The sequence below is a fragment of the Calonectris borealis genome, chromosome 20, assembly GCF_964195595.1.
Source record: "Calonectris borealis chromosome 20, bCalBor7.hap1.2, whole genome shotgun sequence".
NCBI lineage: Eukaryota > Metazoa > Chordata > Aves > Procellariiformes > Procellariidae > Calonectris > Calonectris borealis.
Genome location: NC_134331.1, coordinates 12,172,139 through 12,193,882, shown reverse-complemented (window position 1 = coordinate 12,193,882; position 21,744 = coordinate 12,172,139). Strand labels below are relative to the sequence as shown.

General features: G+C 39.0%; 2 protein-coding genes across 6 annotated transcripts in view; one reads left to right on the top strand and one right to left on the bottom strand.

Moving 5' to 3' along the window:
- The window catches only part of TBCD (tubulin folding cofactor D), a 135,008-nt gene extending 123,150 nt beyond the window's left edge, over positions 1 to 11,858 (top strand). For 2 of the 5 annotated variants that reach the window (XM_075169815.1, XM_075169814.1), the window contains exons 36-40: positions 3,052 to 3,141; positions 4,122 to 4,209; positions 6,073 to 6,182; positions 9,048 to 9,132; positions 9,729 to 10,374. In XM_075169815.1, coding sequence (XP_075025916.1) covers positions 3,052 to 3,141; positions 4,122 to 4,209; positions 6,073 to 6,182; positions 9,048 to 9,132; positions 9,729 to 9,788 — 433 coding nt within the window. In that variant the 3' untranslated portion in view covers positions 9,789 to 10,374. The other 3 variants (XM_075169818.1, XR_012676692.1, XM_075169817.1) reach the window with 3 other exon arrangements.
- Positions 11,172 to 21,744, bottom strand: part of QTGAL (queuosine-tRNA galactosyltransferase) — a 128,418-nt gene continuing 117,845 nt past the window's right edge. The window contains exons 9-12 of the mRNA XM_075169830.1: positions 20,792 to 20,860; positions 18,935 to 19,009; positions 13,345 to 13,433; positions 11,172 to 11,518 (exon numbers count right to left, since the gene is read on the bottom strand). Of these exons, the coding sequence (XP_075025931.1) occupies positions 13,353 to 13,433; positions 18,935 to 19,009; positions 20,792 to 20,860 (225 nt within the window). The 3' untranslated portion in view covers positions 11,172 to 11,518; positions 13,345 to 13,352. The remainder of the gene's footprint in view (positions 11,519 to 13,344; positions 13,434 to 18,934; positions 19,010 to 20,791; positions 20,861 to 21,744) is intronic.

Here is a 21,744-nt window from a genome sequence, read left to right as displayed (position 1 = left end):
GTGTGCTCGCAAATTGTGCCAAAATAAGGAGGGAAGGGGGTGGGGGGGAATGGGGGAAAACCATGTCTTCTGGTGCATACTGCCCTAAATCCTTTGTGAAACGGCAGTGTCATTCACCTGCTATTTGCTCCCTGCCCTCCCACCCCAAACAGGGCGGTAGTTTTCAGTTGAAATGTAATCTCTTCTCTGTGGTAGCACAACCTGAAACCTCCTGATTTCATCTCAGTGTACGCTGTGAATTTGTGGAGCCGTATTCATAATAATGCGGGGAGTGTTAATTGATTAGAGAGACTGCTGGAGGCAAAGGGCACTATGCTTGAAACAGAGCTGTCATAAATAAAGCAGAGCGTATTGGGATTTTTTAAACTCACCAGTGGCTACTCTTAAAAGATAGTGGTAACTGTGAGCTCCCTGCTGGGAGTGGGACAAGGGATAGGGAGAAAAAAGGAGAGTGAACTGAAGCCGCTTGCAGAACTGGCCCTGGGGCATTGTTTTCTGGTTATGGCTCCTGTAGCTGCAGGAGTCTCTGCGGGTCTCCTGAGGGAGTGATCACCAGAGATGTTCAGTCTGCCAAGAGCCCGGGTAGGTTGCTAGGTCCTTAGAACGTACAGTGACGTTAGTCTGATACTCATACCATGTGAGCAGAATAGCCTTTGAATGACAGTTCAAGAGTACTGGAGTAATAAGTAAAAGTGGCGTTTCTCTTTCTTATGTGTATATATTTTACATATTCAGCAGAAGCGTTCATGCATTGTATGTGTATATATTTTTCTGGTGGTCTTAACAGTGTTTTAAGATGGTATGTGTCCCCACTCATCTCCGACTAACCATTTTTTAAAGGCAATTATACCGCTATTGTGTAATAAACCATAAAGCGAAGAGCATGGCGATGGCTGTCCTCTGGTTTCACGGCCACCCCAGGTGATGTCAGCTGAACTGTTGAAACTCAGTTCACCTTTAGGAGGAAAAAGCCTGCACCTTTTTGCAGTACCGCGTGCGCCCAATTTACATCATGTAAAGACTTCAGACTGATCCCTTTTCCCCAGATGCCGACTCTGTTTCTGCTGGCACTGTGCCCACACAGGAGAAGGAATTTTCTCAATTTCCTTTAAAGAGGCCAAGCTATTTGAGTCATTTGAGATCACACATAGGTTAGGTTTAGTTATTACAAATGTGAAATTGGCAAATGACAGAAAGGACAGTGCATCTGGTTTAAACACAAAATGCTGCACATAAGGTTACGTGTATTAAATTTATTCCAGATGCTCTTGTTCCACTTGGTCTCTTTGTTGCTATACTTCTAGCGATGTCCCGGTTGTTCAACCAATTTAAATCTCACCTAATTCACTGTATTGCTGAAAGCCAGGCATGCATTGCAGGTATTGTAATTAGTCGTCTACACAATGTCTTTGTGTAATTGGGGGTGGGAGGAGGAGAAATTTCACCAAGGTAAGAAAAAACGTATCTCCTCTTAAGAGAGCAGATACGCTCTTCCCTCATCTACCCAGCCAAATCAGTGTCCGTAGACAGGCACACCGACTCGTTGCTGCGGGCGTCTCGTTCCCACAGCGTGTCTCCTGCGCGCGTGCTTTCCCTGCTTATCGTACTCCTCACCGTGCGGAAGCAGTGCTGGCGTGGCTGCAGGCACTGGATGGCAGGAACTTGCTCTTTCAGCGTCTGATGGAGGTGTCGTGGTTTAACCTGATTTTAAATCAGCCCTCCCCGGGCTCTTTGCCCTGAAAGGCACTATCAGCTTTTAAAATGTCTTATGAAGCCTCAATATCAACATTGAAACCCTGGCCATTTTATTTACTTTTAGTGTGGTTTTCTGGACTACATTGAGACAGCATTCTTTAGCTTAATGGTTCCATGGTTCGTTGTTCAGTTTTTTTAACCCAGTCAATATTTGCCAGTATATGCCAGTATTTTGTTGAGGATTTTTTAAAAGTAATTAAAAAACACTAACTCTTGTCTGGAAAACAATATGTAACAAGGAGCATTAACTTAACAAAACATCTTGTCACTGCTATAAACCTCGTTTTAAATGTTGTTTTTCAAAAGATTACACTACACAGCTTTTTTGAGTAGTTTTTATCCACAGCTTTGAATCATGGTAGCAGAAAATAAATGTTAGGATTTTTGCTTTCTGCTTTACATACACAATACAGCGAGGTTTCCAAAATACGTAGCCTAGAAGTAATTGTGCTTACTAGACAAATATGAAATAGTTTCTTTTGCATCTATGGCACTTCAGCCTTGAGTGTAGCAAGTGAAAGATTAAATAATTTGTACTGAAATAAAAGCAATATTCCCTCTTTACTTCTCTTTAATAGATCCTTGGAATATACTAACAATACTTGTGTTTGTATGAGTGTCTGGGAAAGAGCTGTGAGAATCACGTTTCCCAGACTGTGGAAAAAGAAAAGAATTTGCTAAATATATTTAAAGATGGCTTCATGACTCGTACACTTAACAGAACTGTAAGCCCTGTGTTTAATTACGTTGTCTGGAATCACTAAAGGAATTTGGGCTGTGAAATGGTCGAGTATTTAAGAACAACATTCATCCCCTGTTATGTAAAGTTTGGTTGAAGACCGTAGGGACTGACCAAGGCACCACAGTGATACACAGACTCAATAATTTCCATTGCCTATAGAATATTTTAATTCCTGACATAGTATTTCTGATCATACCGCGCTTTGTTGTGAACACAAGCCATGGCTAGCCGATTATCATGCATATACTGAATCAGTTTGGATAAATGTAGTTCACGCCTCAGCATACAGGCAGTAGCAATGTAAATAATTAATACTAATCTCTTCCCTTCCCTGTTAATAAAAAAAAAAAGGCTCAATAACGTGGTGGCCAAACTCGCCTGCGTCTTTACCAAAGGTCCACCTAAAGCAGGGTGTGCTGTTGTGGAAGAACCATGTACTGCTCTGCATTGTGTCTTTCCTCCCTTCGAATGTTAATTTGCATCTTTATAATCATTAAATGTGTTTGAAATTCTACTGAAATCTATTTCTTGTATTTTTTCTTTCCCATTTTCAGCCATCCTTTTTCAGTGAAGTTATTTACCCTTTGTAAAGAAGAGATCAAAAGATCCAAAGACATCCGGAAGCTTCGTTCCAGCATAGGAGTGTGAGTTGATGAAATAATCTTTTCTCTGCTCGTAAAAAGTGAAGAAAATTTAAGTACAGTACATACCAGATGTAACAGCTAGGTCTATTTTATGTGAAATTTAAATGAAAAATGCACACAAATACATGTAATATAAGGTTGTGAGAGTTTCATGTACTTCTGGGTGGTTGGGGTGAAAACATATGAAGGATCTGATAAAATTTAACTACTTTTTAAAAGTTGTTAATATTCCTAAAGATGCAGTGAATCATGTGCTTTTTGCTTGTAGAGAGCTTGACTTGGTGCCAATGCAAAATACATGTAATTGATTAGATCTTGCATATGCACTAGAAAGAGCTGAAAACACCTGCAAAGTTATTATCTGGCTTTAGGGTAAAAGCCCTCAGTTCAGACAGCAGAGAAGTCAAAACAAAAATGTACCAGTCAAGAAAGACAATACTGGGTGAGGAGAGGAGGAAAAAAAAAGACAAAGCATCGCAAAGCTGAACAAAGGTTCATTGGCAGAAACTTGGCAAAATTACTCAGGTATAACTCTTTCAAGCAATGATTTTACTGACTTTAATTTCATTTCTTTATTGGTAATACTTTTAAGAGTGCAAGAAAGCCTAAAATGAGAAGTTGCCCGTGTTTCTAATTGTCTGTCACTCTTCACTGCATCATGTAAGAGCCCACCCTGTCCTCTTGTCTGCGCGAGAGCTCGATTCACGTGTGGTTTTTAGCGCGCAGGCTTTGGTGCTGCCGGTCAGTAGCTTTAAAACCGTATTTGTCCTTGGCACAGACGCGTGGCATCTCAGTAACCCTGAAGGATTTCAGTACGCTTACCCTCACTGTTTGCTTTCCCACAGCACTTAGAACATCAACTGAGATTTCCTCTCCCACCCTTTTTTCTGATATACATCTTCATTCTGATCCTCAGAACGTACTTTTGCAGGTATAACACAAATATCACACTAGATCTACTTTTTTCTTCTGTTTTCTAGGTTTTGTGGCCTGATTCAATTTCAAGGAGACATGAGAGCGAAAGTTTTATTTCAATTGTTTCTTCTTCTTTGCCATCCATTTCCTGTAGTAAGTATTGAAGACATTGTGTATTATCAAATGTTTTATTTAAATTATTTTTTACTTGTAAAGTATTTTAAAGTACATTCTTTTTAACAGATATTAATGTCTATAATAGGTTTTATTTCTCAAGGGTCTGCTATCTGCAATGCTGCCACCTGAAACAGCCTACTGGATGCTTGCAGTGTACCTGGCTCTCCCATACTGCTTTTCCACTTTCTGTCCTTACTGTTTTAAATTAGAAGCAATTGAGGTGCCCAAGTCGTTTGTCTCTTCTACACAGCACCCAGCACAGGGAAGATCTGTTCACCATTCAGTGCGTGAAAGCTCCAGTCAGATACATCACTGTTAGCTTTGCAACACTTCCGATGGTAGCAACGCAGTGTGGTTCTGGTTCAAGAAAAATGTATTTGTTCTTTTTGTCAGGTGTGACGACAGCTTGTGCAACACAGGAAAGTTTATCCGAAGTTTACCTTTTCCACATAACTAACTGAGGCAGGGCAAAAACCCTGAGTTATTACTCAGTATGTATAAGAGAAGATCATATGTGGGGTAATAGTAGCTTAGTCCTTTAAAATTTTTTTTGACCTAGGTTTTTGGGAGAGGGGCTGTGTTCACCGTACAAGACCTGGGAGCCCCGGCCTAGAGCTGCTGTGACAACCAAACACGTACAGCAGCGCTCTGTGGCCTCAGTGTTCGATACAAGGGTTTCACCCGGGAACGTCTGTGGATGTTCTGTGAGTAAGTGAGGACCAGCAGCTCGGCTGCACCTACAGGCGAAACAAAGGCTGTCAGAAGTAATTGCAAGAGCACATGAAAAGAACATGAAAACCCATGAGGTCTTGAAGTGGTTTGAGAACACATTGAATAGCCTGGCGTCTGGCCAATGCAAACCAACATTGTTTATTCTAACATGGATTACTTTTGCCGATTACTTTTTGATAAGGTTAAAATCGTATGGTACTCAGCAGAGTTTGATACTTCAGATTTTTAGTCCAGCTGTTTCCACGTTGTGTGTGCTTGCTACATGAAGAATCCTTTGCAGGAAGGGCACAATGTAAGAGCTGGAGAGAGATCATTTTAATTTCATGTTTTATTGGTATTTTACATCATAAATATGTTTTGTTTTTACAGATGCATCGATTTGATTTGGCACTACTACTCCAGAAATAACCCTGTAATTTCTTTGCCTTCCTTTGGTTATCATCAGACTTTCTTAAAAAAAAAAAAACAGAATTTGTTTTTGTTGCAATTTTGCTGTCTTCCATTTAGTATCTTTCTACGCGTCATACTTCAGAAACCAGCCGAGTTAGCTTTTTCGGTATGCACACCAGCATCGGTACTAAACGGTGCTCTGGGAAGAATACTTGCAGATTAACTGCTTCCGGAAACTAGAGTGTAAAAAGCTAATGTTACTCACATCATCATCTATCTCCCAACAGTTTTTTAAAGAGTTTTGCTGACTCTTACAAACTTGCAGACTGGGAAACCTCTCTGCTTCGTGGGCCTACAGCAACCGAAGTTAGAGCCAGGCTTTGGCTCCGTGAGTCACTTCAAGAAAAGAAATGCTCCAGTCGGGCCGTTCTCAAACATTTGAATTCACTCCCTGTGGGGGACAGATCTTAATCTGAAATCCTGCAAAGTTCAATGAAAATACACCGATTGTAGTAGTGCGAATTTCCTTGAGGTGCAGAAGTGAAGTCCCTTCCTGCAGCAAATCGCTGTCAGAGGCAAGGGGAGGCTGCAGTTCTGAGCATTACAAGGTGTCCACCATGAAATGATGGTCAGTGTGAAGAACCAGTGCCAGTCAGGGCCTGGGCTCTTCCGTACAGGACGCTGGATACTAAAGGTTCCTCTGCCTCTTCCCCGTAGATACGGAAGACGACAGCCAGTCAGGTTTATGAAATGCTGATAACCTACAGTGATGCAGTTGATCCTGCCATTATGGATGAGGTTATGACCATACTCAGCGATACCAACTGGTAAGTGGATTTGTTGCCAAATAGTAATAAAAGCTGAAATAATTTTTGTACCACTGAAGTTTAAAAAATGTCAATGCCTTTGAAAGCTGGTGGCAAGGAAGCCGTAAGAAACGATACTGGAGTTTTAGCTATTTATTGCTTTTTAGGCCAGAAAGGCATTGCTGAAAAGAATTCTTCTGTTCTAACGAACTATCTAGTATATTGTCCCACTGGAAGTGGTATGTATAAAATCATCACTAGATAAAGTAAAATATCTGTATTTTTCTAACATGAAAAGGGAGGAGATCTTGGAAATTCTCCATGAAACAGAGAGAGACTGGGTTGTGCAAACAGTCAAATTTCAATTGCACAGACAGTTTCTTGGCATTTATGAGCACTGGCAGGATTTTGGGAAAGGAAAGATCTCTGCAAGCTGGAAAACAACAGAATTAGCAGAACAGCTCAAATCTCCCATGAAATGTAATTGCTCAAAATGCTACAAACGTTGTATTCAAGCAAATATTCTTAATTGGAACAGCTTAGATGTTTCCCAAGCATATGATTTCATGAATTAAACAACAACTTTTATATAATGTAATTATTTTTATTACCTACTGTTACCTGTAATGCCAGCTTCTTCCAAGCGCAAGAGGATCTCATCCTGTCAGCACCTTTGAAGTGACAGGAGGAGGGAATACTCACCATAATTTTGTCACTCTTTGTTTTTTCCTCTTCTGCAAATTTTCGCATTGTGCATAGTCACCTGGAAAAGTTTATAAAAGACTGCATGCCTCAGATATTTGAGGAAATACGGAGTTTTAAGATACTAATTAGTTTATTAGTTTTGCTGCCATGTTAAACATTTTTCCTTGTTACAGACGACTCAGTCATGGGTCTACTAGCCCAACACCCTGCCTCAGACAGTAGTCTAAGTTAATACATGAGAATAGACAGATCTAAAAAAATATATCATTTATTTAGTCATTATATTAAATGGCTTTTTGTCTTCATTGACATTTCATGGAAATAAAATTAACCTAGATATGTTCAAACAACAAATACACCTTGAGGTTGTGGTTTACATATTTTCAGACTGCATGCTTACATTATTTAACTTTTATTTAATTTCTACTTTATTTCTGTGCTTGAGCTTAAATAACCTTATATTTGGGAAAAGAAAACCAAGTTTGTCATTGTAAGGGGTAGCTGATGCTATTTTTCTGAATTTTCCAGTACAACATCAGAGTAACAGTCTCAGATTTGAAGAACTGGTTATCAACAATTCTGCCTATTGTTAAAATGACTTGCTTAACTTCATATTGATGTCTAGTATTGTGTTTAGTGTGATTCAGTGCTTGCTTATGAAATCTGAATTTAAGAGCAGGCTTGCTTAGAGGTTACAGAAAAAAATTGTTAACAGAAACAACTGAGTAGGATTAGATTACTGCTGTCACAAAGGGATGTTTACAATACCAAAATTAGAAGTGGTACGGACCACATTGCTACAGAAAACACAGAGGTAGTACAGCTCTACTTACAAACGGGTTACTAAAACAAAGCAAAATAATTCCTAAAACCCATTTCAGAAAACTTAATATTCTATTTTCACCTTGTCATTTTTAGGGTGACTGGCTGCCTGTTTCATTCTGTCTTAGTTCAGGGCTTACTCTAAGTTCCCCGTGGCAATATGTCCATTGTGCTAAGATTAAAGAATGAGAGCTAGTTTACTTAAAACTTAATTGTTTTATCTTGGTAGATTTGAACTGTTTACAAAAGAAGATATTTGAAGTCATTGCTGAGTGTCAGAGCGAGCTGCTTGTTATTCTTAAGCTCTCTCAGTGCTAAAACAAGCATAGTAAATTCTGAATTACAATAAGCATTAACATCAGGAAGCTAAATGAAAATTAATACTTGGGGAAGATGATAATTACTGGCATACGCATATTTGTTTCTTGTTGGAATACAGAGAATTTATCATACAATTGTGTAATTCAGAGTGTAAACAAATTATTCTCTAAATAGTAACTTTTGTTTAGCTATAGGAAGGTTTCCAGTATTAAATATGACAAATTGTCCAAGGTGTTTAACAAAAAAAAAAGTTCAGGTTATTTCTAACTTGCCCTTCATGCTTTTTCTCTGTAGTTTTGGACTCTCTGTTTATGTGCTAAGAGTTAAATTTTTAATAGCCCATTTACAGTTGTTACTTAAGAAAAACCAAATAAATCTACTGAATTGGTGAGTAATACTAGCAGCCTCACAGCATTCCAGTTAGAGTGGTAGGTTTTTACAACATGGAAAAGAATGTTGTCTGTATGGATTTTTGGCATTTGGGGGCTTTTTGTAACTGATGTTCTTGAAGAAATTATCTCATGGACATCATGCTATTTCAGAAACTTTTTAAAAGACTCACAAGTTTTAGGTCTGGATTTTCTATTTCAGGAGAAAGCTTCAATAGATTGTAGAATGTTCTCCAAATCCAGTGACAGTTATTTAAATTCTTGATGTGAAGTTTTCTAAAGCAAAAAGGAGCTATAAATTTAGAGAATAAATTAGTGAGCTTCTAGTCAAAAGGGTTGTATGAGTAAGTGGTTTTTTTTTTTTTTAATACAACAACCTAGAAGAATAGTCTTGGACATTTTACTAGTAACTGTCACTTCTGGAAGACCTGCTGGGTATTTATGGTTTATCTGGCTTAAGATGGTACAAAAATGTTACGTTATTCTTAAAATGTGACAGAAGAAAAACTTCTGCGATTTGAAATGTACATGAAAGTACAGATGCATACATAGTAATGTAATAATAAACGGATAGCTTAAGAAGTTGTATGTATGTAGCCAACTTCAGGTTTTAATTTTTGAATTAACTGGAAAATCCTTCCTCACGCAGGGAAGCTGAATTGCCAGTAGTAAGAGAGAAACGCAACTATCTCTGTGATCTCATGAACGTGCCCAGACCACAGCTGGTATCCAAGGTAAAGTATGGAAATGTGCTCCTGAGGGTTTTTTTTAAAGAAACATAGTAATGATCAATTGTTCCACCAAATCTACTGTGTACTTCTGTGCAACAGACGCACTTCTTCCCTGGTTCATCAATATATCAATGCGCACCAGGAGGAATGTGCTCACGGCTTACTACAGAATATATGGAATTGCTGAAGACTGTTGTCTTAAGCTCTTCCAGTCTTGTTTCTTGAAAACATTCCAGACTTGTAATGTGACATCTTACTCAGACAAAACGCAAGAATGAAATAATACAGTACAGATGTTTCAAAAACTGTTCATCTGCCCTTTCTGGGGAAAGAAGGAGGATAAAAACTTCCCAGTCAGTTTCAACAACGAAATTATGACGTGGTTGTGCAAGCCACAGAATTCTAACACTGCCTAAGAGGAAGAATATAATCTAAAAGTTAATACATTCGTAAGACGACAGACAATACATCCATATGTAGGTCCCTTTTCATTTTAATGCAGATAGTTTGGAATTGCCCATCTGCTCAGTATTTCAGAAATACAAAATTTTCTGCGTTGGTAAGAGTTTCTGAGAGGTTCCTTTCCTCTCTGTCCACAGATGAGGAGGCTGAATTATTACTGTTTGAGTAATACAAGACAAGGTGAAAACACTCGATGACCCAAGGCTACTGCCCTAGTATCACAGGCATCCACAGCCTGTAATCTATTCTGTAAACTGATTAAACTTAAAAATAGTGGTATATCAACTTATTCTTGGCCTTTGTAGTCTTTATTGTTCTGCTTTCATAGTTCTAGAAAGTTTTGTCCTTTGTACTTATTTTAGAATTCAGAAACATCACCCGTGCAGTCTTCTTTCTTAAGTTTTTTCCTAATAGGGTGGATCTTCAATCTCTTCATTTTCTCATTAAAATATTTGGACACCATTAACTTTATTTTCATGACTAGAATTATGCAAAGCATTATTTTGTTGCCCTGCAGAGTTCCATTTCAGAATTGCATTAGCCTTTTTCACAGCTGCATCATCTGTGGCTGAAAGTCACCTTTTTTCCTCCAGAGCATCTAAAGGTGATCTTGGCTAATGGCATTCGTAACGTGCTTGTTGAACTGGCTCTTTGTGATATTACTTTATGTAAGTCTTTGAGGTCAGCCAGTTCTTCCTGTGTAATATTCTTCTAATCTTTTACACTGAAGATGCTTCCTAATGTGAGTATATCCTATGTTTTGAGTTGTCATTGATATAAAAATATATATATAAAAAAAAGTATATTTAAAAAAATTGATCAGAAGACTAACACTTAAGACATCTATGAATAACCTTCAAAGACACCCTGCTGTCCCCAGAGCAGTTTTCTCTGCTCATTTTCCTGTTCCTATCAAGACATGTCTACAGTTTTCTGCTTTTAGTACAATTTTAAGAAACCTGCCACTAACATTTTTGTAATTTTGGAGAACAAGAATCTGAACCTCTCATCCATACAAGGCATGGTTTTTAGAGCAAAAGTTGACCTGAGCATTGCTGTTTCAAGATTTTCTAGTCAACTTATAGAAACGTTATGTTCAAAATGAAGATGTTACAAGATGAATTCACTGATCTCAAGCTTATTTTAACTCCTTAATTATTGGAGGCTGAGAGAAGCCTGACAAGTTAGGAGAAAACTGTCTCTGATATAAACAAAAGAATAAGAAATAGCCAAATATACATACAGGTATTTCAGATGGAACTGTTACAATTAGTATCATCTGAAATCTGGAAGTTATGTGGCTGAATTTGGAACTTCACCTTTTCCTCCTCTTTTACCATAGCAAATAGTTAGTATAACTTTTAGCAAAAAGTTAAGCCTGCACCTGCCCTGAGAACCAGTGGAGTTCACTCCGAGCGTGATACTCGCTGAACTTGAAGGACTTCTCACGGCTGTCCAGATGTCCCTACTAGCAGCCAGTTTGTGCTCACACACGAGCGCACAACACTCTGCTCTTCTTCAAGAGCTGACATATCCTGAGAACAGAGGAGAAACAATGAGGAAGCCAAGCATACCATTATGAAAAGGTGAATGAAGTTAATTTCATATGAAATCAACACTTATCATTCCTTTATAACTTGTACAAATAAAACTTGCTAAAGGGTAGTTAAAAATTAAGGTGTTAAAAAAGGACTGTAAATATTACAGCTTTGTATGTCTATATTTTCTCTCCATTTAGTTTACTTAATTACATGAGTGGAATACTGTTAAAATAGTGATACATGCTCCTCCACATGACCTCTTCTTCTTTCTCTCTTGCAGAGTTCAGCATAATGAAGTTGCAGGCGCTGGCTGCTGGTTTGTAACTGAAGAGTTTGTGCTGCGCCATCCTGACAAACTGGATTCTCAGCATGAGCTGCAAAGTGCACTGTTTAACAAAAGAAGAGGCAGAGATTATGTCTTAAAGCATTGTGCAGATATGCCATATGAAGGCAGCAAAGATTCGTTACATCTTCAGTTTTTAAAGTCATTATCTGTAGCCACAAGATGGCGGTTTCTCTTCATACTTCTGTCACAGTTGACCTGGGTTTTTTTTTTGATGTCAGTGATTTGTATTTCTACAGCTCTGAATGGAGCCATTCAGCCTGTGCTTGCTCTACGCACATGAAGTATTAAAGCTGACTTGCTGCATTAGTCTCTTAAAAGAATTGTTTTTCAGAAAGAATGGCAACGCTTAGTGATAATGAAATCTTCCTGAACATAAAGTATCTCTGTGGATGTCTGTCGTTCTTTTGTCAGTCAAACAAAAATTCCAGGTTTCACTTCAGCTAAAGTCAAAGCCTCTCTTAATAACTCTTTATATAACTAATTCAAGCAAATGTTTTTCTGGTAAACTAGCTTTAAGGACTGAAGCTTTATTTTTTTCCCTTGAAGACTACAGAGGTAACTCAGTACTTCAAGCAACTGCTAGGAATTTAGACCATTTCTTATTGACTATAAAATGAAATGTCTATAACATTTATCTTTAGTAAGACTAATGTGATGGGGAGGGCAAATGCACAGGCAACATGATATTCTAATTACACTGTGTTGTTTGATGGTTCTAATTAAATCCCACTATCCCAGCACTTCAAGTAGAACAGTGGCAACACACACCCCCCTCTATGAAAATTTGAAAGGAAGGAAAAATTGAGGCAGCAGAGCTAAAAACAAGCCAGTTTCTATGTGAAGTACCTGCTACAAACGGCAGCAATCTTCTACTGCAGGTGTTCATTTCCAAAACTACAACCTGTCTCACTCGAAGAGTCTTTGTCCTTTTTACGAAGGTATCTATAAATTATATTATTCAATACTTCTTAAGTAAACTTGCAACCTGGACTGGCAGGTGAAATCTAATGTAGATCAGTGTTATTCCCTGACTATTAAACAAACAGTACTCGAGTCACATACTGTGCAGCAGACTGAGGTGGCCATGTGGCTGCACGCACCACAGGGGCTACTTACAGGCATTACTGCAGAAGAACTCCTGAACCCACAGCCTGTGTTATTACGCTGTCACTAAAATGGAAGTTTCTAGTACATTCTCCAAAGGTCTTGGTTTTCTGAAGTTATACCTATAGGTCCCTGCTGCAAGAAAAACAGGAGTTGTGTTGGCAAAGCCTGCTTATTGAAAAAAAAGGGAGAAGGTCCGGTGAAAATTGTGAGCATCTGTAGATAAGATCATCTGGCTGCCGGATGATGTTGAGACACAACCGTACTTCTCACAGAGCCCCGACTCGGCGGGTGCCACACGTGGACCTGAGTGCTGCCCTGCGCAGAGCTCCACCTCGGCAGCTGCTGCTCCCGTGGCAGGAAAGGAGCCAGTCGCAGGGAATGGTTGAGGGCCCCAAGCAATGTTTGGCAGAAACCTCCCTTTACACTTCCAGTGGTTACAGGCTTTGCTTGATGCATTTTTAAGGCTTCCCTATGGTAACAGTCCTCTTGTAATCTTATGGCCTGATTTGATGGTTATTTAAATGAGAAATACAACTTAACAATCAAACTGAGTTTGGTAAACAAGTGATGTGCAATGGTAAAATGAGCAAACAGCATTATCCGTGGTGTAACTAGGACCTCCCTTAGAAAGGGGTTACTCAGCACAAAGATTAATTTAATGAAGCACAAATTACCAAAAAATTCTAAACCTCTGAACACTTTGGTCTTCCTACACACAGATACATAGAGGATAACACAGCTTCAGTATCACTGCCTTACCTTGGTTTTTAGTTGAAGTGATAATAATCCATCCCCTCCTTCAAGTTCAGCATGTTCAGGTTTGTTTCAAATGCTCCACCTGTCAAATCCTGTGAGGGAAGAGAAGGAGAATTAGATCGACCAGACAAACTCATTTCAGGTTGTAACAGGTTTTGGTAATTTGGTTCTTTAGACCACGGAAGACAGTCCCATTTGCAGAACTAAACATAAATAAACCAAGGCTCAGAAATGTTTCCATCCAAAAATTAAGTGTATGTCGAACACTTAGTGTTCGAATTAATATGTTTGCGGAGGCGGGGGAGTATTAGACAGCTCAGTCTCGTGCTGCCATGTATAGCACAAGGGCTATACTAAGCACAGCGCTGCAGATAGCTAGCTGCACATTTTGTTTTCTAATGCACTTTCTAAAGACATTTTCAGAGACTGGACCAAGGGAATGAGTTTGACAAAAGAGTGATTTTTCTAGATTTTGAACAATTGATTAGCTTGTCTGATGAAACAAACCTTTCATCAAGCAACTGAAATATTTTGCATAGTTAAAAGTGTTTGCTTTTGTGCCCTAGTTACGTTATCTAAACAGGAACCTCGTAGGTTTGCTCCATGAGCAATCTTGCAAGGCAGTGATGTCATTAAGAAAACATGCCAACTTCAGCGTTTCTGAGCATTTCTGCTTCGGTCTTCCTGGAGTCCTTAATTCTACCGATCTTCAGGAATGACACACAAAAAAAAAAAAAAAAAAAAAGAATGAAAGCTCACAATACTATAGGAGATAGATAAAGAGATTGCTAGTGTTCTTTTGGTTGGCCCAGAGCAGCAATATTGAAGTTCTAACAATGCACAACAGTACTGGGAGTGTTTAGGACAGGAAGTTACAAAAACGGAGTTCAACTGAAACTGTGGAATTAGAGGTGGAACGCTGCTAGACTTTGGCTAGAATAACTGGATTCAAAAAATTGCTCTGGGATCTTTAATGAACCTGAGTTCAGAAACTAAGGTGTCTGTCTCACATGGGGCTTCTCAACTCGCCTTGGACCCGTCAGCTGAACTGCTTGTAAACACGCTGATAGTATTTGGGTGTTGCTTGGAAGCCTTCCATCCAAGGAACACCGCCATCTCCATCAACAGGGAGTCTAGTAACAACACAAGCTGACCTGTCTCCTCCAAGCCTCTGCGTTGTTTCTGCTGCCTGGATGTATATAGGAGAGGAAACGCCGCATGTGTACGTTTCAAACCTCTTGCCCAAACCAGCATGCTGTGCCTCAGGGTCACAGATTAACTCCCCTTTCTCCTGTACGATTCTCATCTACCTGCCATGTGCTACTTTCGCTAGCAATGCCAAAAAATACAAAGGTGACATAATCTGATCCAAAACTTCAACAAAAAAACATAAACACCAGTCATAAAATTCATAATTGAGCTCTGATGTTTACTAACCATAAAAAAATAAGAATAGCTAACGAATAATTTGGAGAAGGGCAGGAAAGGGCCCATGGCACTAGGTTTTTTAAGCAAGGGCTCCACTTACCTAAGGTAACCAATTTCTTACCTGAGCGATTGTGAAAGGCCCTGATTGTGAAAGATGTTGAGTACTTTTTTTTTTTTTTTTAACTTCTTGAAATCAAGAATACTTGATGATATTTAATACTTTGAAGGACTGGGTCCTGGTTTCACAATTCAGTTAAGATCCCAGACTGTCACTGGTCATCTGCAAAACTTACTGCTCACGTCAACAGGGAATTCTAGTCAGAAACGTAGGCCTTGATTACGACCTTTAGCCTCTACTAATGATTTCATAAGTCGAAGATTTCCTAAGTTAGGACATAGGGTATGAAACAGTTATGTTTAGCTTGCTGAAAAATCAACCTGCTGTAAAGAAGGGTTAAAAGAAAAAATAAATAAAAGAGCCCAGATGCTAAATTAAGCAGGAGAGTTAAAACCAAATCTTTCATTCCTGGAGAACAAGACTGAGGTGACAGAACAAGGCAGGGTTTTACGGTAACTGGTCTAACAGTAAATTTACTGAAAACTTTATACAATCAAACTAGTTTAATTACCGAGACAGAAAAATAGAAAATCCCCTTCATTTCAAGCACTTGGAATCCATGCCAAAACAGGGCACAATACATGATTTCTAAGCGTTTTGCTTTTACCTCAAAGCGAGAGAAAATACACAGTGCAAACCCTTGGGTGAAGTGGTACTGCAGGCTGCTACACAATTTTGATGAGCTAAAGCCACAATTTTATTCTTTTCAGCAAAAACTTAAGACACACACACACAGAGCGCGAAATTTCAGCTACAGCCCTTTGTGAAGCCATTTTAAAACGCAAACTGAGCAAAGATCACATGGGATGACTGCTTTTTCAAAAATGATTTTATAGGGTAACAAAGTAATGCCAATGCTAGCAAGGGAGGAACTGCCTGAAAAAATAAATAAGCAAACACTGCTCCAAGTACATGACCAGCAGAGTCGTTTCTTGCAAACAACCCACTTAATAAACGTATCTAATCTTCAGCATTACCCTCTTAGAGCTGCACATAAACACGCAGGTTTTGTCTGTATCAAAACTAAAAATAATCCCCTACCATAAACAGCAGAATAAAAGACAATAAGGGCCCAGGACACTTTCTTCTTCAGAAGGATGGTGATGAACTTATGTCGGTAAATAATAAAGCTAAATTTGGAAGTCTGGGATGTTTAGGAATTTGTTAATGACTTCTATTTAAGAAATTAGCTAAGGGGATCTGCAGCTAATTCTGCCTTACGTAAACTTCCAACAGTTCCATGCAACACAGAGCTAGGTTGTAGTTGTGGCACCGACAGCTGTCTACACAAGAAATGTCTGTACGTTCACTGGGGTTTTTGTATGTTGGCTTGCCGCATGACCTGAAACACAGAGCTGGGTAAAGCTACTTGCCCTAAATAGTTTGAAAATACAGGTCATTTGTAATCTCTCAAACACAGGAGTTTTGTTTTTGCCCCCACAGTATGCACAAGGACAGCACCCTTTTTGCAGAGGAATTTTATGTCTCAGACGTAGTCTTTCACATCAGCCTGGGACTTTAACTTGTAACAGAAACATTTTTTGCACAGTTTGATTTGCTAAATCTGGGTGAACAGCATCAGAGAGGCAGCAATAGCTATTGCAAAAAAGACAACATTTTTCATTTGATGCAGTCTTAATGTTTTATGTACTTATCCCCTATCCTACTATGCTCCCACTTTCAAAAAGCATGTTGGAAGAAGAAATGTAGAAAGGGTGATTAAAGAAAAGCAAGTGGGAAGTTTTGTTTTTAGCTGTTCCTTCAGATGTGGGCTACACAGAAAGCAAGGCAAACTCAGCCTATAAATACAGCAAACACGAACCCTCGGCTTTATACTTGGCCTGCACAATATCAACACAGATGAATGAAAAGGTTCAATACTCTGCTCTTCTCAACCCATTTAGAAACCATTTCCTTTAGTGGTCAGGCCTAGAAGCTGGAAAGCTGCTGCAGATAGGATACCTGAATATTTTAAACCACAGACATTTATCAACTTGTTTCATTTTGGTAGAAGACTACTTTCCATGACAAAACTACTACTGAAAACTGTGGCCATCTCAATCCACCCGCAACCTCGCCAGTAGTAAGAGCGGGATTTCACGGATTCTGACAGCCTCCACGGAAACTAATAAAATACAGCAAGTACGACAACGGCTGTAAGAGGTTGCTAAAAACTATTCCTTAAGATCAGCTGCGAAACCCAATGGTAGAGAAAAGGAGGGTCCAGCAGACTTGGTTCTGGAGTGGGACTCAGAGCACTGCTGGTTGCTTCCTGAGACCCTCTGATTCCTCTTCTCTCTCCACCGGGTTTTACACTTCCTACACTTTGGCACAGATACATTTATGGTTTTTATTTCTCTTTGACGTTGTCTGTGGTTTCTCAGGTGATAACAGTATATTAGGCACCACTAACAGAAAAAATTGGTTTCAGTTCTTATTATAAATTTATTTTACTAACAACCTGATTCTCTGTCTTCATAATATTAAAATAGTAATATGGTATAATGACATAGGTGTACTGTGAGGTTCTTATTATTAACAGGTACCAGTATGTTTAAAATCTGTAGAAAGGTAAGTTGTTATGGACTTTCACTATGTTGTTATGCAAGTTTATTATCAGCATTGTTCTTGTCTGGCCATTATTTCATTTTCCCAGTGTATAATGCTGCTGGAACTCCATACGCATTGTGATCTTTATGTACCTCTACGCTAGGGTGCGTTTGCCATCAGCTCTAATAACACCAACTTTCGCAGCAGCCGACTGTGTAGTTCAATCATGGAGTGAGAGGGGTAAGGAGGTAACTTGCCTGCAGTTTCTAGAGATTTGGCTCCATACAAATGGGTATTGACTTTCTTAAATTCTCCTAAAAAGGGAGCTGCTTCAAAGACAGATTTTAGAAGCAACTTTACAAACTCTGAAACTGTTTCAAGTAGGTCAAATTGTATTCCAAAGAAAATACTGCATATTACTTAAACGATACTAGGCCTATAGTGTTCTGTGATCAGCAAGTGGAAAATGCTCAGTGGCCATGACTGGAAAAATATACTGAAATCACAGCTGAAGTCATGGACCAGAGTTTTCAGGCAAAATGTTGTGTACTAGTCTCATTGTAAGGGCTTCACAAATTAAATGTGCTTTATAACAGGTTGCACAGATGTTTTGTCTAGGGACTTCCACCCACCATTATATGTAGTATGAAAAATTAAATTAGTTGTAATATTACTAGCTTATCCAGGAGTTTATCAACCAACAGTACATGATAATGCCCTAAGGTACTTTCAGTCTGGCTTTACAACTCATAGTTATGATCTCAGAGTTGATTGTAAAGTTGGGAGTGCTAAGTTAAAAGCAGACTGTACCAGATGAGATGAGATTCAGCTAATCAATCTGAACAGATCTAGTACGGTGTTAGAATGTCAGTGTTTTGTATGTAGCTACAGGTTTTAGTTACTGTTAAGAGACTTTTTTTACTAGCGTTTGCAACTAGAATGTATTTGCTGTTTTGCTTTAAAGCTTCTGTGTTATGCCATACACTGTGCTTTGCTATTTTAAATATAACAGCAAAATAACTGCTGGTTATTATCTTCTAGTTATGTTATTAGGTCAATCAAACCAGTTGAAATAAGAAAGTTACGACAGTCAGGCACAGGAGAGGCTTCAGAATTGGCAGTGCCAAACAAAACAGCTTTTAAGGTCTGATTTAAAAAACAAAGCCTTTGCCATACATAGGGCTCCAAAACATTAGGAATAAACGAGGCCAGGTGGCTGACTGTATGTGCTCATTTGCGTATATAATGTTCTTGGGCAAGAAAGTAAAACAGATCCAAGCTCCTTTACAGAAGCTGTATCTTTTATTATTTTTAATGCTACTTTACTTAATACTGCTGTTTTAAATCCCTGAAATACTCTGCACAATCAATTTGATGAAAAAGGCCATTCAACGGCATAGTAAAAGCTTCTGGGAAAAGCTACTTACAGTAAATAGAAATTCATTTTCATAAGGAGCAAATACTGATTTTGCACATAAAGCTAAAGGTGGCACTCACCAGCTTCATGCAGATAATGAAAGGGGGAGTTGCGTCTCTGAAGTGACATATAGGAATTTTTGGTTTTGGTCTCTCCTGCAGGAAAAAGCAGTAGACTTCAGTGGAGAGGCACACAGGGTTACTTGCTGCCTTAGTTTTAGGAGCTACTAAACACTGAAAGGGGAAAAAATTATTTTGAGACCTCATGCTAAATAGTCCAGCTGGTCACATGCTTCCGCTCATTATTTTGCCAGTCGTTTCAAATACCCCTTATTTTCTTACCATAATCTTTCAATGCAATTCTGTTTCTTTGAACGAAGTTACACATTACACCAGATCTGAATTAAGACCTTTCAGCTGTTGAAAGGAGAAGGTCTCACTCCTTTCCTCCACTGCTTCTTCCTGACCTCCAAGCTCTACTTTTAGCCTTTCCCAAACAACTCCCTCTTTGATCTGATTGCAAGGTATGCTGCTTTAATAGCCTACCTAAGAAAAGTATGTTCTTTCTTTTTTTGGCAGGTTAATTTTCTGCCTCTTTAGTGAGCTGCATCAGCTTACTGTGCCATCAGAGAAGCATCAGCACAGGCACAATAGTGGATACAAAGGAGAATCTTTCCCTCTCGGTGGGAGCTGTTAAACGGCTTATGCCCAACTAGAACTTCACCATGGATCCAAGCTGCACAATTTTCTAAGGATTCACAACAGGTTGCAGTACAATCTTCTTTACGAGTGATCTGAGAGGATGGGTATGTCTTAGGAAGACAAATGCACAGGGTCTGTAACAATTATGCTGACAGCATTACTGCACTGGTAGTGAGTCCTCAGTATTCCAGGTCAAAATCCTGAACTCGGATTGCTTTCATGCAGCTGAAAGCACTCATTATCTTCCCAGTAGAGAATGTGATTTTACAGTTACTCTAGTCTAACCACAAGCTGTATCTGCGGAGGTGCCCCTCCTCTCCCTCAGTCCCTCTCCCATCAGATACAAGGATCATGCAACCTCAGGGTAATTTGATTCACAAGATAACTTGCTGGAAAACTTTTTATTTTGAGGGTTCCTTTTCTGCCAGATCAGCTAACTGAATCAAGTCATCCTTTAGCCACAAGATTGCTAGCCCCATTATAAACAAGGCAGTGGAAGTGTGTGGCTGAGGCCAGTGAGCGGAGTCAGACCACCCCTGCAGCCAGACTGGCTAGGCTGTAATGTCAAACTGCGCTCTCGGAAGACTGCGCTCGCAGGACCTGATCCAATGCCCATGAAATAAGAACTGTCTTTTCACCAACGGCTGTAGGGACTGAATCTTTACTCCAGGTCTTGAGCTAATTGCTATCATGAAATTCATACTGCAACAAGACGACTTTTTTTTTTTCTATATGGTTTGTTTATTGCCATCTAAATATCACGCTTCCTTGTCTAGGGAATAAAACATTGCTGCCCACAATTTTAGGCTCCCAAGGAACTTATTAAAGTTTTACTCAGATATAGTATAACTATAATATACAGGTATGTTACAATTAATCACAGAAGCTTTCTTTATTTTAATAGATATTTGACTTTTATCCATCATGAGCCAAATTCTACTCTCACTTAGAACAAAAAACTGTCAGTGAAGGCGATGTTTTACCCCATCATCAGAATCCTTCCAGAGCATATATATTTTTGTCTTTCTAACCTGACTTCAGCGAGTGTGAGGTCCATAGTTCTGGCTCCATAGTTCGCGCTCCAGTATCAATCCCCAGCTACCTAGTCTTCTGTCACGGCCTCCTTACCAAAATGAGTTGCTATACAATAGTTAAAATCAGTGATGTATTCTTTCATCACATTTCCCAGAACACTTCCAGATCACAGTAAAGAATGCAAGAGTACTTATAACTAACCTCAGATTCTTCGTAAGTGTAGAATCCTTTTGTTATTTTCTTTTCATCAACATCACAAAATGCAGTTACCTGGCAAAACAGAAGCAGAGCATTTCAATACCATTCTTTGCTACCAGCAGGTATTTCAGCTGAAGTGCATCCATGTAAGTAACGCTGCAGGCATGTGAATGAACACAGGAATAAGGCAAAGCACCCTGGTCCTACAGAGCTTAAAAATGTATTAAATCCTTTCCAGGTGTGTCTTAAGGATGAGCAAATTTTGCAGTTCTCTATGAGCACATTATGTTTTTACGAACACGAGAACAGGTCATCTAAGCTACTGACTGTGTAAGATCATCAACTTCATCCTCAGCGATATGCTAAGTAAACTAAAAACAGAGACTAGCCTCCACATTTTGGCACTTCCACTAAACACCTAGGATTTGATAATACAAACCTTCCTCTTTCTGCGCACCCCAAGCATATAATCTACCACCAGATACCTCTGTATAACAGTGCTGCACTATTGCTTTGGATGCTCTGGTAATACCAGCCGCAATTCTAGGTCGTAACACACCAAGTTTGGGAATTCTTATGGTTTTGGACTTTGTATTTTTCAACTGAAACATTCAGCAGATTTGGTGTTTAAACACATATAATTCCTGCTTCATTTTGGTTATTCTTACTGTAGTTATGGAAGCATTATTTGCAGCCCTAGTTGCCAAATATTTCAGATGTTTTTTTATTTGCATTCCTCATAAATATGCAGGCAGATTAAATGCCTGCAATCCAAAATACACAGTGGCCCCATTTTTGAACCATTAGGTTGCCAGTAACATTTCGGAAGACTTTTTAAAATAAACATAGCTATGTTTTCCTCTGACTTGCATTGGATCTATCCATATCATCTACACAGAACTCTTATACTGAAGCAGAATAGTTAAGATAGTTAAGGTCTTGCAGAAATCAATTAT